Source organism: Eubalaena glacialis, chromosome 19 (genome assembly GCF_028564815.1).
Source record: "Eubalaena glacialis isolate mEubGla1 chromosome 19, mEubGla1.1.hap2.+ XY, whole genome shotgun sequence".
Lineage (NCBI taxonomy): Eukaryota > Metazoa > Chordata > Mammalia > Artiodactyla > Balaenidae > Eubalaena > Eubalaena glacialis.
Window position 1 is genome coordinate 2,965,470 of NC_083734.1, and position 15,984 is coordinate 2,981,453.

Sequence of the window (15,984 nt, forward strand, 5' to 3'; positions counted from 1 at the left end):
GTCCTCAGACTAGAGATCCACCCCATGTGGCCCCTCCACCCTCTCCTGCATCACTCAGCGCTACTCCTCCCTCCCGCCTGCACTCCCACCACATCCCTTCTTCCAGGTCCTCACACCCGTCCCTCTCCTGTCGGCTCCTCACAGAGGCCGCATCTGCATGGGAAGCTGACCTGTTCTCCCCACCCCCACTGGAGCCCGGCCTCCTCCCACTTGATTATAGATTCATATAACTATTTAGAAAACTCTAAAATAAATATAACAAACAGTGGTTATCTCTGGGAAGTGCCATGTCTTTTCCAATTTAATTGTGTTGACAATGTTGGAATATTTTAACTGTGGGCATATATTACTTTTGTAATTAGGGAAAATGTGTTTCTTTTTAAGTGTCATCCAAGCTGAAACCTGATCACTACAAACAATGTCAAAAGCTCTCAATTCATCAAAGTGCACACAAACTTGAGGTGGACCTCCACAAGCAATGGCCAGTGAGAATGGTGCAAACACCCTGTACCCCTTGATGAACAGTCGGAATCCAGGAAGCAAATCCAAACTCTGTTTACTGGACAGCCAAATGCTCAAGACTAGATTCATTTGACTAATAGTTCTTAAGTTTATTTTTACAAACTAGTTCCAGGAGTACACAATGCACAAAACAGTAAACATTTTCATGCAGTCACCTGGACACTCCCAATTGTTCCATAATTCTGGTTTCTGAGTACACGTTCTCCCTAATGCTATCTATCTCATTCTGCAGCCAAAACCAGTACTTTAAACATTTCTCATTCTGAGAGAAAAAATCCAACTACACTCTCTACCCTGAAAGCAAGACCTACTCTGAAATTGACAGGGTTTTCTGCACTTCTCAAAAGATGGGAAATTAAGAGTTAATATTATTCAACAATTTTTGTACGAGGCGCTGACTTGCACCGCTTGGTGCCCTCTATCTACGGAGACGAAGACAACTACACAAACAGCTCTGAGGAGAACTGACATTTCAATAGGGATTGTGACATCAGATCCCTCTTACTTTAAACTTTTTCTCCCTTTCTTCCTAGGCTGCTTTGAAATTTCTCAAATGAAGGAATAAATTACACCCATTTAAATAGGTAATAAAATATACCCACAGCACGCACATATTCTGTGCGTGGAGTTTAAACTGCAATATTTTTGGAGAACAATCACACACTGCCATCAAAAACTTTAAAACTGTTCATGCTATTTGTCCTAGTAATTCCAATTCTAGAAATTCAACTTACAAGAAATAATTGGGTATCTTCAGAAGGTATGTATTCTCCTCGTAGCATTTTTTTTACAATGGGAGAAACCTTAACATCTTATAACGTGGGTTTAGTTAAATAAATACTCTGTGGTATGATATGACTACATGAAAAACGACTATATATATTTTTAAAAGGACATAGAGAGAGAGCAGTCCACTAAAACTAACCACACTAAGAGCAAGGACGTCATTCTACTCACAGCTTTGCTCCTTTGTTCCCTGCACTTACAAACGCCTGGCCACCGTAGCCCCTCAAACCTCACGCGACGAATGAATTTGAGTAACGCGAGTGTAGACAGAATAGGTTTCAGCTAGAAATATACACAGCAGCATCACATAACACGTTCATTGACTTTCTGGAATTCCACTGTCCAGACTAAGCAAAACAAAAGAACAAGATAACACCCATCACGTACCCTGGTCTGCTTCGGAATCACAGGGGAGGGAAAAGCTCAGTCCGCTGCTCCTCAGTATCAGACCCCTGGGGCTCCCACCGGGTGAATACCACTGGCCACGTGTGATTCCAGTATTCAGGGATTTATAAAACACAATATGGCCCCTAAATATAAGGCAACTACTTGCTCTGGTGCTCCACCCAAAAATCAGGAATTTTCTCCAAAGTTGGCCTTTTTAAAAGGATTTCCAAGGGTAATTTTGACTATGTAGAAATGTTGCCTTAGAAGGTAACTTCTGAGGACTTCCCTGGTGGCGCAGTGGTTAGGAATCCACCTGCCAGTGCAGGGGACACGGGTTCGAGCCCTGGTCCGGGAAGATCCCACATGCCGTAGAGCAACTGAGCCCACATGCCACAACTACTGAAGCCCACACACCTAGAGTCCGTGCTCCACAACAAGAGAAGCCACCACAATGAGAAGCCCGCGCACCACGATGAAGAGTAGCCCCTGCTCGCCGCAACTAGAGAAAACACGAGCACAGCAACGGAGACACAACACAGCCACAAATAAAAATAAATAAAATAAATAAATTTATTAAAAGGAAAAAAAAAAAGAAAGTAACTTCAGAACCCAGCCTTCCCACCTCCACATATAATGCAACTCTACTGTATGCCATGGCGATAATCCCAGACAAACCTAGATGAATATGCAGAGTTTCCTTGTTTTTATTCCACATATTGCCTAATATCTCCACCATTAGCAAATGTTGCTTTTGCAATAAGAAAAAAGCTCTACCTGATTTTTTTAATAGCTCAATATAGTCCTTTCTACATTTATCACAGAGATGCTAGATCTGGACTTGACCTAAGACAACACTACTCCTATAGTATATTATCACCTGTCAGTAAGTTTAGTCATGCAGCCCATTATTTATTTTATCCTTCTGCCCTATGTTACTGTAAACAAATTCTTAATAAACACACAGCTCAAGCTATATATCTTTTCAACAAGAATAAGGCAATTTTCTATTTCTGTTAAGATTCACTTACATTTGTATGAAACAGAAAAAAAATTTAAGTTCTTTATTAACATACAAATATTTCTTTAAAAATCCAAAATAAGGTACCTGAACATCATAGAGCGCTACAATGTTTTCATGCTGAAGTTCCTGTTAAGAAAATCGAGAATTCAAAATATTTGTATTTATTCTAATAATTATAATATTTCAACACACGAATAAAATTAATTTAAGTATACACACACATATACATCCATTTATACTACTTCTAGTATACCATACTTCTGTTACTAGATTAGAACAATTCAGTCTACTGAAGAATAAAAACAAATGTGCCTGATCGAACTTTACTTGGGGCCTAAATATTTTTTTTACTGTCCTAATTTTTTAGACTCTTAACAAGGTGAGTACTCTCATTTACAAAATAAAGGTCAGAGTTAGTATGACCACATACTTTCTGCTAGTCTTTCAGATTTAATATACAATTTCTAACAAGAAAGGCATAAAATTCCAAAGTGCTTTTAAAAGGCACGATTTGCCTAAATGAAAACGAAGTACAATTCAACAAGCTATAATTCTTACCAAAGAGCTGTCCAGAGAATAGTAGTTCTGATGAATGTTAGATGAAGGTTCCATGTTTATATTACTTTGGGAAACACTGGGTTAAACACACCTAAATTGGTCTCTTCATTGTATCATTTTTTTCGACTTTCTTTAATGAGTCAAGTGCTTTGTCACTCTCCAATAAGTATTTAGTAAACAGCATTTTCCACACTTATTTGACCACAGACTCTTTTTTTCCCTCAAAGCATCCCACTTGGATAACAGTGCTTGTGAGTGATCTAAAAAGACCACTTTAAATAAATAAATAAATAAAAAGACCACTTCCAAGGAAAGTAACTTTGTTCAATTTATAAGGAAGAAAGATTCCAACTGCCCCCATTTCTCCAGGAAAAAAAAATTAACTGTAACATGAAAGGAATCAGCAGAAGAGATAAATAACGTGTAAGAGGGACCTGCCTCTTCTCAAACAATAAGGCAATAACTAAGGGAAAGAAATGATGAGAAGCTAAAAGCAGTTTTCATCTAATCCCTCTAAGCACTGGCCAAGAACCACAAACATCTATTCTTAAAAATAGCTTCCCAGTACTCAATGTTTCAAAAAACTGAGCGTGCAAAAAACGAGAGCAACGGGTGAACATTTTCAAACTTGGGGCCAACTACCAAAATTGCAAAGGATGTCATCCTGTATCCATTTAAGTTTTAATCTAGTATGAAATACCACATAAAGAAACATACCTTTAGAATTTTAATTTCCTTCCCAAGCAGTATTTGTGATTTTGACAAGTTCTTTTTATTAATACTTTTAATAGCTACCTCCCAATCAGTTTTCTGGAAAGGAAAAACACTGTTACTCCTGGAAATTATTCCACAGAAACAATTCAACAGCAAAAAAAAAAAAAATATATATATATATAAGCATAAAGATGTTTTTAGCAAATTCATGTAACAGCACTGAGAAGAAAAATAGAAAAGAACCCGAATCTCTAACAGGAAAATGATTTTATAAATTAAAGGTGTAGCACGCTAATGTCCTACAAGATAGCCAGTAAAAATAAATAAATATGAAGACCACGTAGTAACAAGCATTAAGTGAAAAAAGGACACAGTTTATTTACAACTATTTAAAAGTTACGGAGGATAACCTGGGAGGTGGTATAGTTAACTGAAAACAGGATTTGACAGCTAGGTAGGATTACACGTGTTTTCGCTATTTTTTTCCCCTTGAGTTTTAAGTTACTCTCATGATAAAGTCAGTAGTAGTTATTACTCTATCGGCTAAGCAACCAGGCCATCCCTTTGGACCTGCCCCTTGGCCCAAGCCTTCTAGGATTATTTCCACGCCCGAGGTGCCTTTCCAAATTCTTTAGATCCTAAAACCTGCTGGGAGCCTGTTTGCGAAACAGCAAAAGCTTTAAAAAAAAAAAAAAAAAAAAAGCTAAGCCCGCTTTCGGGTCGATTCGGGTCTCCCCGCGCCCCGCCCAGCCCCGAGGACTGAGGCCGGTGGGGCCGTCGGGGCCCCGCGCGGGGAAAGGCGACACCGAGTCGGGGAAGCCCCGGGCTTGCGGGCCGCCGGCCGGTTTTCCGCTGGGTCTGCAATTATCGGCCACCGGGGAGGGTCCGTGCGCTGCCGGCCCGGCCCCGCCGCCGCCGCCGCCGCCCCCTCGCACCCGCCGCGGCCGCGCCTCAGGCGCCGCCGCCCGCCCGGCCCGGCCGGCGGGGCTCACCTGGCGGTGCCGCCCCCGGAAGACCACGGCGAAGGCCCCGTGTCCCACGAGGTCCCGCTTGCTGTACTCGAAGTCGCCCACCACCTCCATGGCCGCGCCCCGGGGTCGGCGCGGGCGGGCGGGCAGCGATCAGCACCGCGGGCCCGCCGGCCCCGAGCGCGCCCGCCGCCTGCCGAGCTGGGGCAGCCGAGGCCCCGGGCCCGAGCGGGCGCTCATGCCGAGAGGCCGGGCGGAAACGGGGAGGCGCCGCGCGGGGCCGGGGTCAGCGAGGCCTGGCCCGGCCCCGGCCGCTCCTCATGCCGGCCGCCGCCGGCCGCGGGCTCCCTGGCGAAGCGGGCTCGGCGCTGCCGGGCAGGGGCGCCGCCGCCTCCGTCACTGGGCGCCCCCGGGGCCGCGCGCGCCCCCGGGAAAGGTGCGGGCCCCGGCGCCCCTCATCCCCGCCCGTCGGCGCCTCGGTCTCCCCGCGGGCACTGCTCAGCGCCGGCCGCCGCCCTTCGCCGGCCCGGCCCAGTACCCTACCGCCCTGCCCCGCAGCAGCCCCGCACGCACGCGTCGGCCGCTCCGCGCCGACTGCCGGCCCTCCGCGACGTCAGCGCATCTTCTTAGCCGCAGCGCTCGGCGCGGCAGGCGCGCTCCCTCCGCCGGGAAAATGAGTGCCCAGCTGCTGATGGAGGCGGGAGGGAGCGCGCGAGCCTGCGCGCCGTGGGCCGGACCCGCTAGGAGGCGGGCTTCGGGGAAGCGGGTCGCCAACACCGGCTGCGGGAGGGACAGGGGCATCCCTGTGCAGAGTGGACCCCGGGCCTGCGGTGAGGGCAAAGAAGCATCTCCCAGAGCCCGCCCTTTCCCGCGCTCTCCAAAGCCAGGGGTCACGTTGCCAAGTCCCAACCCTTCTGCGTTTACTGCTCAGGGTCCCTCACGACGTCGTGTAGGGCAGGGATCCTGCACTTCTTGGGGTCACTTGGCTTCTGTGAGAAGCTGATGACAGCTCAGGACCGTCCTCCCCGAGAATTGCCAATGCTCGCAGACTCAGTTTTGCATTCTTTCAAGGCTCTAGTGAGAACGCTTGCTTCCCGCCTCCGGTGTCCTGCCGGTGTGACCTCAGACTTACCTTAAATCACATAAGGGAGTTTTCTTTTCCACCCGATTATTAACGTTCAAGCGACAAGGAACTTATTTGTCACCTTTCCCTCAAAGAGGTGTCTTACGAAATCATTTTATAAACCACGTGCTTGAGAATGTCAGAAATCTCAGGTCCTATCATGCACTGTATGTTCACTTGTTTAACGTATTTGCCCTCAGGTTATCCCTCACCTCCAGAGCTACATTTCCCACCCCAGGCCCATCCCTGCACAATGACCTCTGAAGGCCAGACAGGGACCCTGAGAACCTCCAACCTTGAGGCAGTCAGCGGAGGAAATCTCCGGAGAGGAACTGGCCCCTTCCTGAAACCCTTAAAATATGGGGTCTTGGGTTTATGCTCCCAACTCTGCACACCTACCTAATTCCCTCCCTACTTCAAAATCGGGCCCAGGTGCGTGTTAGACCCTGTGAAAGTCTGCAGCTTTCAAAAATTAAGAGGAAATGAAGCAAGTTTGCACATACACACAAAAATTCATGTGGAGATGATTCCTTACCTCTTTGAAAGATTCTCTATCTTCCTTTCTCTTTAAACATGAGTATTTAAATAGGATATAGGATTCAATGTGCCAAAATTCACTGAAAAGTAGTTCTCTGGGATAAATATCTTACGGACTGTAGGACCCTGGACCAGCCACTTCATCTCCCCTGCCTAGGTTTCCTCATCTGTAAAATGCAGATATAACATCAACATATGCCTGCATTGGGTTGTTAAGAGGATTGAAGGACTGAAATGTGGAAAGAGCTTGGAAGATTGCCTGGCTCTACAAAGCACTATTTCAGTGTGTGTTGGGTAAGTAAAGTGAGATCAAAGCTGGCCATAGGCAACCCTTCCCCGACCCCGGCCCAGTGCTGGGGTCTCCCCCTTCCCTCCTCTGTCCAGTCCCCAGGTGGTGCTTAGGTGAACAGAATGCAAGCTTTGCAGTTCTAGGGATGGACCATTACACCTGTGTAAGAGCTGTTTATCTAACTGTCGCCTGGAGAATTCACTTCCTATAAACTTTCTGTGAAGAATCAATGGGTATAAAATTTTTGGACAGCAGGGAAGCAATGGGGAGGGCTAACACACCTGGACTAAGGCTGGCAGCCTTTCCCATGCAGTACCTGACAACAGCCAACATCCCAGGGAGAAGAGGGCGAGCTGACCAGGCCGTCCTGAGGTGCCGAAGCTGCTGGTTTCAGGATCTGTCGCTGAGGTGCCTCGTGTGGCCTCAGCACCCTCCGGGAGCAGTGCTTCGACTTTCCTGCTGGTCACCTCACCGTTCAGGTGAGGACAGATGTATCCTCTGTCAGCTGAGCCGGTGCATGAGACATCATTCATAACTCAGCCCTGTTCACAAGGTTGCATCCACTAGGAATTGAAGTTAATTGAAGCTAATAATCAATATACAATTTTGAGCTGTTTATATTTTATATCATTAAAATTACATCCCCACAGTAGGACCTTATGGAGATGTTTTAAAGAAGCCGCTAGAAGCCCTTAATTCAGACCTGCATCCCATCCCGTATGCACAGGCTAAACAGGGGCCCCAGGAACACACCATTGCTTTAAAAAATAAAGTATGCAGCATGCACAGAAGGCTTTCTGACCTCAGGGCTCACTACCGAGGAGAAGTGGGGGGGGCATGTGGGGTGGGAGAGCTTTGCTAAGGAGATGTTTAGTTAGTGTTTAGTTAGGACTATGTCGATAAGCACATAACCAACGTCAAATGTGATAAAGCAAAGAAATAAAAGAGGAATGTAGATAAGGATACAGGTGTGGCTCTCGGGTTCCCAGCAGAGCCTGGGACTAGAGGAGACGTCTGCTTCCTTGTTCCTTCCCCTGAGAGCTCCGTGGACAGGGCAGAAGGGCAGAGAGCCAGCAGCCAGCAGTCTCAACCCCATATTCTTCAGGAAGCGATTCTGATCAGCCCTGCTTAGGAGAGGTGCACTGAGCAATCATCTCAAGCCAGGGACTGGAGTTGAGGGGGGCAGGTCGAGCCGTCCAAGGCTGTGGGTGCTGCAGGGAGGGTGGAGAAGCAGGGGCTGGGTGGGTAACTCAGGAAGGGTGACCGGGGGTCAAATTTAGGCTTTAATCAGGAATGCAAGCAAGGGGGATTTTTACTTTACTTCTGAAAGCATGCAAAGTTGCCAATCTGATTCACTTTCATTGTTCTTTGTTCTAGTAACTGTGTGTGTATGTGTGTGTGTGTGTGTGTAAACCTGCCTGTTGACAAACTATTGAAATGTTTCAGTTAGTAAATTGTGTAATAGTAACCGCAGTGAGAGGTGAAATCACTTACTAATAAAAATTCTAACATAAACTTAGTTGATCAGCCAAATGCCACGGGATGCTGTGATGGTAAAAGGACCTCCTGTGACAAGTAAATGTGACAAGTGTTCATGGCCCCATCTCCCAGGCAGGCAGGCATTCTGAGATCAGGAGAATCACCAGTTAATTATTCTCTTCAAATCGCATCATTGCTGTTTGCTTCTATTTTGGTTCTATTGTCTCTACTTTGATCATACTGCTGATGCTTTGAAATTCTTGGGACTGTTAGTGTGCAGAGCTTTGATGCTTATATGTGTACGATTTTATAGTAGAATATGGAAATAAGCACATAAAGTGAAGAGACAACAAAGTTTGGATATATTTCTTAAAGCTTTTAGAAAAGATAACCACAAATCTTCTGAATCATAAACACAAATCTTCTGGAATGATATAAAAAATAGACTTCAGCCAGGAATTTTCTTTTTTTTTAAATAAATTTATTTATTTTTGGCTGCATTGGGTCTTCATTGCTGCGTGTGGGCTTTCTCTAGTTGCGGCGAGCGGGGGCTACTCTTCGTTGCGGTGCGCGGCCTTCTCATGGCGGTGGCTTCTCTTGCTGCGGAGCACGGGCTCTAGGTGCGTGGGCTTCAGTAGTTGTGGCACGCAGGCTTCAGTAGTTGTGGCTCGCGGGCTCTAGAGTGCAGGCTCAGTAGTTGTGGCGCGCGGGCTCAGTTGCTCCGTGGCATGTGGGATATTCCCAGACCAGGGCTCGAACCAGTGTCCTCTGCACTGGCAGGCAGATTCGTAACCACTGCACCACCAGGGAAGTCCCAGCCACGAATTTTCTGATACTGTGATAACATGGCAACAGCAAGGAGCATCCTTCTTTTCTTTTCTTTTTTTTTTTTTTTGGCCTCACCACATAGCTTGTGGGATCTTGGTTCCCTGACCAGGGATCAAACCCGGGCCCCAGGCAGTGAAAGTATGGAGTCCTAACCACTGGACTGCCAGGGAATTCCCAGGAGCATCTTTCTATATTGTGCAAGAATCAATATAAAATTTTCATTTCTAAAATGAAAAACAATTTGATTATTTCAACCAAAAATTTGAGCAGCTTATATTTGCTATTGCTATAACTGTTAGACCCAAACAGTGCTCAAAACTTGAATTATTAAAAGTTAAAACGCTAAGCATATATTTCACAGGAATGGCTATAATGTTCTGTTAACGCTAATGGCTGGAATAAAGAATATTTTCAAACATCACAAGGATAAATTTCAGAAAACATCATGAGTCCGTTGTCCAAATAAAGCATCTGAAATATTAAAACTCCTAAAGGAAATACTTGATTGATGTGACAATAAAGGAAATGAAAAAATTTTAACTTTGAAACAATTTTATTCACAAACTTTTATTTTGGCCATGACATGTGGCTTGCAGGATCTTAGTTCCCCAACCAAGAATCAAACCCAGGCCCTCGGCAGTGAAAGTACGGAGTCCTAACCACTGGACCACCAGGGAATTCCCTCAAAAACTTCTTAAACAGAATCTACTTCGTGGTTTAAAAAGAATAACACGTCTTCAACCATGATGGATTTACTACAACTTTAGACAAGAATGAGATCAACATCGATGTGTAATTGCAGCCTAGGTCTTTGCTTCCTCTTGTAAATCACATACCTACTGAAATGAGAAAACAGCTGTCCCAGCTGGGCTCTGCGGAAACATGCTGAGCTGGCGTTGGCATGGAGATGCTCATTAGGGGTTGACACCAGTGACAGGAGGGACAGGAAGGACACCAGTGACTGGCATGGGGAGAACCCTGACGCAGGCTTGACCACGCCGGGGCCACCCCAGCAGAAAGCTCTGGAGTTGAGCCAAAAGAGCCCAGCTCACCCATCACCTGCTGGGGCTGCCCTGGAGGGCGTGACCCCGGGTGGCCAGGCTGCTCTCGGGCTGAGGCCCTGGAGGAGCTGACAACTGGGGACTGACTGACAGTCCTTCCCCAGCTGGACAGCACGTCCTTCCTCCCAGGGGAGTCTGGGTGGCACATCTCCCAGGCAACCACAGACTACAGCTTTGGAAAACTTATGAGTCAGGCTGCAAAGTTTCTATCATTATCAACGACAAGTCTATTGTTTCACAGACAAGTATTTTTGCTTTGTTTTGTTTTTTTGTTTTTAAAGAGAAATACAGTTTATCTTGGAAATGTTCAGAGCACCGCTGTGCTCTGTTTGTCTGTCTGTCTGTCTGACCACACGTCTCAGGCTGCTGGCATGGGCCCAGGAACAGGCCCCCGGCTGAACTCCCAGAAGGCTGATTCCAGGGCTGCTCACAGGTCCAGCCACAGATTAAACAATAAGATACTATTTATTAAGGTTTTAAGCCTCATCCCTGAACTTGGATGGGATGAAGATTTGGAGGGAGGTTGGAGGAGACAGAAAACAAACCCAGGTCCAGCAAGCTCACCACGTAGCCAAGGTTTTAGACTTCCTGAGGGAATCCAGGGCTGGAGGCCAAGCTGCGGGAAGGGTGTGTTCCTGGGAAGTTCCGAGTTCTGGGCGGGGTGAGAGCTGCCCTGTGTGTGTGTGTTTATGGGAGCAGGGCTGGAAGGTGGGTGGGCTCCACTGCTACTTTGGTTCGCATCTTCAACTACAGTAAGTCCCCTACATACGAACTTTCAAAGTTGCAACTTTCAAAGATGCGAACGTGTGTTCGTGTGTCCAATCACATTAAGTTAGTTCACGTCTGGTGTACATTTTCACGTGCATGCATCCTCTACAAGTGGTTGTGCTTTCGTGTACTTTACTGTGCAGTACTGTATAGAGTACAGTACTAGTAAAAAATAGAAGTGTTCATTTCTTTGGTACTAGTGCAGAACTTAGAATAAAATATGCAACCTTAGAATAAAATATTTCTTTAAAAATTATATTTAAAGCCCATAAAATAATTTCACTCTGAAGAATTTTTTTTTAACATCTTTATTGGAGTATAATTGCTTTACATTGTTGTGTTAGTTTCTGATGTATAACAAAGTGAATCAGCTATATGTATACTTATATCCCCATGTCCCCTCCCTCTTGCATCTCCCGCCCACCCTCCCTATCCCACCCCTCTAGGTGATCACAAAGCACCGAGCTGATCTCCCTGTGCTATGCAGCTGCTTCCCACTAGCTATCTATTTTACATTTGGTAGTGTATATACGTCCATGTTACTCTCTCACTTCGTTCCAGCTTACCCTTCCCCCTCCCTGTGTCCTCAAGTCCATTCTCTACATCTGCGTCTTTATTCCTGTCCTGCCTCTGGGTTCATCAGAACCATTTTCACTCTGAAGAATTTTGAATAGGAATGTACTTTAGATATTATAGATATTGGATTGATAGATAAAAATCAGATATCTTTTTAATCCAATTACTTCACTGTGACCACATTTGTTAAAACTGAGATCAATATTATGTGTGGTCTTTATGATTTCTTTGGATCCCTAGTACCTATATTTATTTCAGCAGACATAATATACTTGTGTGAAAAGTATTATAAACCTATTACAGTACAGTACCATATAGCCAATTGTGTTAGTCAGGTACCTAGGCTAACTTTGTTGGACTTACGAACAAATTGGACTTACAGACGTGCTCTCGGAACAGAACCCCTTCGAATGTAGGGGACCTACTGCGTCTCTCTTCTGTTTGCATGCTCATGTCACCATGCCCAACCCAGCCCGAGTTTGGTTCCCTGGCGCTGAGAACTGGTCCTCTGCTGGTCCCCTCCCCTCACAATCCACCTGCCCACTGTCGTCAGCCAGGGTTAGCTCCCCCTCCGGCCCGCCCACACCCCATGCCTCCCCCATCACACTGACTGCGCCCAAGAGGGCTGCGCTGGGAAACCAGGCCTCATCACTCAGTAACTTAAGGCCCAAGGGGTGATGTGAGTGGGGTCCCACCACCCCAAGACCAGGCCCTTCCTCCCCTGGAGGAGGCTGGACAGGGGATGGGGAAAGGGTGCCGGGGGGTAACCAGTCCAGAGGCCCACAATCCTCCAGAAAACTCCAACGAAGGAGTCTCAGACAGCCAGCAAACAAGGGCCCCAACCATTTCCAGCCCCATCATTTTTCTCTCCGGACAATGAGCCGGCCATCCTCCATCGTCTCCTCTTCCTTAATAATCTGGGAGTGTGGACCCGAGGGTTCAGGCTGGGGGCAGACCCCACCTGTAGCTGTGACTCCATCTCCGCTGGGGGTCCACATCACCCTCATCCTGGTCAGTCTCTCTGGCGGGCCTATGCACCGAGGCTCTGACCCTGCACTTCCTTTGGGAGACGGGGAGCCCACTTCCCTCCAAGCAGCCCCATCACCCTCTGCAGGTGGTGGGACTGGTCTGCAGAGGCTGGCTCACCATCCTCCACAACCACACCACACTCCTTGGGTCGTGAGCTCCCGAGGGAGTTTTCTGTCTCATCTAGCTCCAAGTCAGTTGCCGGGTCCACGACTTTGGTGCGTAAAGGTCCAAACAGTGAGCCTTTTATTCGCCGACGTGCTCACTGCGGAAGAAGCACTCCTCCACTGCACACCCCCACCACGTGGCCTTCCCCTGGCTCTGCGGGCCCCCAAGGCATTCTCCACCCTGATCTGCAAGGCCCGCCAGGCTTCCAGCGCCGTGCAGTCACTAGCTCCCAGAGTGCTCACGAATTTTCCCCATCTGGCTGTAGGCCCCACAAACAAGTAATACAGTTGTCCCTCCGTGTCCATGGCGGATTGGTTCCAGGACCCATCCCCAGATGCTCAAGTCATTACATAAAATGGGTAGTTCAGTGGGCACTCCGTATCCGCGGATTCCACATCCGCGGATTCCGCATTCTCGGATTCAACCAACTGCGCTTTCGCGGATATAGAGGGCTGACTGTACTGTACTTAAACTGCAAAACTGAAGACTTGGAAGATCGTTTAGTGGGCCTTGCGGGTTATGTGGAGCTAGTAGAACAACATCGAAAATCATACATTAAATTGATGGTCAGTGCTCAAGAAAAATGGTTTCAATCATAAATATTTATGTGGAAATTTTAATGGATCTTGTACAGACGGTGCCCAGCGTTATGCTACAGAGAACGTCTAGCATTTCAGCCAAATATAGAAACAAATTTGCAAATTTGTTGCATCTCTGGAAGATGCAACAAATTTCCAAATCAATTAACTTGCTTTAAGTCTTTCCTTCATAGATTTTATATTTACTAGCACATGTCAAATAAACAGTAGGGAGAATGAAATAAAATATCTGAAAGCTGGGATTGAAATAATGGAACTTGGATGAAGACTTAAAACTTGATAGGCAGCCTGTTATCCTAGGATGACAAAGCAGTTTAAAAATTCTATCAATCCTGCTCTATAGAGTTTAATAAAAATTGTAAAATGGGAGTGGCTAGATAAATAATAAATAAATGAAAATTTTTAAGAGTTTGGATTTAATAAATGATATTATACATTATCTATTATGTGTTATAATAGAAAAGGCAATATCTTTACAAGATATTGTTGAAGCTTGTAGATCATTTCACTGGTCCTCAAAGTGTGGTATCCTGAAATCTTTTGAGACACTTTCAGAGGTTCCGGTGAGTTCACAACTCTTTTCATAAAAATACAGAGATATGAATTGTCTTTTTTATTGTGTCAATATTGGCACTGATGATGCAGAATCATTTTCTCACTAAATTTGTTTTTGAAAATATAGTTATTTTTCATAATAATATGTTATTTGTGTTCATTTATAATGGGCTTATTATTGTGTTTTTAAATAAACTAACAATAAACATATTTTTAACTTCTTAGTTTTAATTTTTAATACAGTAAACATGTCAGGGGTCTCGTCTCTTGAGACAAAAGTTTGAGAACTGCTGGATTAATTGAGCCAATGATAAAAAGTGACTGAACACATAAAACTAAGTAAGGGGGGCTTCCCTGGTGGTGCAGTGGTTAAGAATCCGCCTGCCAATGCAGGGGACACGGGTTCGAGCCCTGGTCCAGGAAGATCCCACATGCCGCGGAGCAACTAAGCCCATGCACCACAGCTACTGAGCCTGCACTCTAGAGCCCGCAAGACACAACTACTGAAGCCCGCGTGCCTAGAGCCCGTGCTTCACAACAAGAGAAGCCACCACAGTGAGAAGCCCGCGCACCGCAACAAAGAGTAGCCCCCGCTCGCCGCAGCTAGAGAAAGCCCGCGCGCAGCAACAAAGACCCAACGCAGCCAAAAATAAATAAATTAAATAAATAAATTTATTTAAAAAAAACTAAGTAAGGGAAACTCTGAAAAGTGAGTGGAAGAAAGAGAAATAAAGAGATATGGCATACTATCAGAAATAAAACAAAGTATCAATTCCAAGAGAGAATTTTAGATTGTTTAATTCTATGATAATGAACTTATTATCTAATGACAAAAGTGAAAATTAGAGTAAACTTTTAAATCTTTCCATTTATTAAATGGGAACTCATCCACATGATGTTTTAGCCTCGTGGATTGAAGATGAACAAAAATTAACAAAATTATGCCAACTAATTAGACACACTAATGACTTATTTTATATATACTTGATGATAAAGATGTTGACTATATTTTAAAATCTCTGAGATGATTACAAGGATTAAGAAGGATTCGGAGCCAAGAACAGCATAGTTAATATCAAGAGACATTCACTACTTATTAAGAATACTGAAATTATTCTGAAATTAAGAATGCTGAAACACCTGATGACTTCAAATTTCATGGGGAAGTCTCAAGAAGAGCTTGCCGTAGTTCCCTCCTGTTAAATCATGTTTCAGACCGAGCCCTCATCTAACTAGTGACAGCCACATCAGAGAAATAATCACCCAACAATTTCAAAATATTAAATTATTCAGGAATTATCAAAGTAATGAAATAAGTAATGCATGCTGCATCTTACATGCGTTGGTAAGAGGCTTTAATGGTATACGTTGTTTAGTTTACTCAGAGAATAAAAAAGAATGATTAAAATTATTTATTTGTAAAATAACATACAGTATTGTTTGTATTAAATATTGTTAAATGTTCTTAACATCACTTTGAATACAACAAAGATTTGGTCCCTGTCCTCAGCAGCCCCTCAAGGATGAAAATTGTTTCGATAATCAACTGCTGTCTTGAAAAACGTAGTGACTTCAAACAAGGACCTTTTTTCGTTTGCTTGCTTTTTTCAATTGTTGAGGCTTCTGTGGGTCAGGAGTTCTGGTGGGGCGCATCAGGAAAGGCTCAGGTGGGCCTGGATTATCCAGCACAGCCCAACTGGAATGAATGTCTGGTGCCTCTCCCAGGTCATGGCTTGACCAGCTGGGGTGGGCTGGATTCACTTAGAGACCCTCTCGTGCCCCACCTAGTCACTGACCCCAAGAGAGTAATACTATCTCAGTTGTGTATTGAGTTCTGTTTGTGTCTGGCTTCCTTCCTCGGCATTACGGACATGAGAATCATTCCATTTGTCGTCTGCAGTCATCCGCTCCTTCTGGCTGCTACTCAAGGTCCCACAATGTGAAGAAGCCTCGAGTTACCTCTCCGTTCTGCTCTTGATAAGCACCCAGGCCGTGTCCGGTGTATGTGGACTCTGGTGA

The 15,984-nt window shown here is 45.3% G+C and overlaps 1 protein-coding gene and 1 pseudogene across 4 annotated transcripts in view; both read right to left on the reverse strand.

The window, feature by feature from the left end:
* The window catches only part of ULK2 (unc-51 like autophagy activating kinase 2), a 65,732-nt gene extending 60,563 nt beyond the window's left edge, over positions 1-5,169 (reverse strand). For all 4 annotated transcript variants that reach the window (XM_061174799.1, XM_061174800.1, XM_061174801.1 and 1 more), the window contains exons 1-3: positions 4,981-5,169; positions 3,992-4,084; positions 2,801-2,842 (exon numbers count right to left, since the gene is read on the reverse strand). In XM_061174799.1, coding sequence (XP_061030782.1) covers positions 2,801-2,842; positions 3,992-4,084; positions 4,981-5,070 — 225 coding nt within the window. In that variant the 5' untranslated portion in view covers positions 5,071-5,169. The remainder of the gene's footprint in view (positions 1-2,800; positions 2,843-3,991; positions 4,085-4,980) is intronic.
* Positions 5,170-12,474: 7,305 nt separating this feature from the next.
* LOC133080426 (pre-rRNA-processing protein TSR2 homolog) lies at positions 12,475-13,116 on the reverse strand (annotated as a pseudogene).
* Between the last annotated feature and the right edge of the window lie 2,868 nt (positions 13,117-15,984).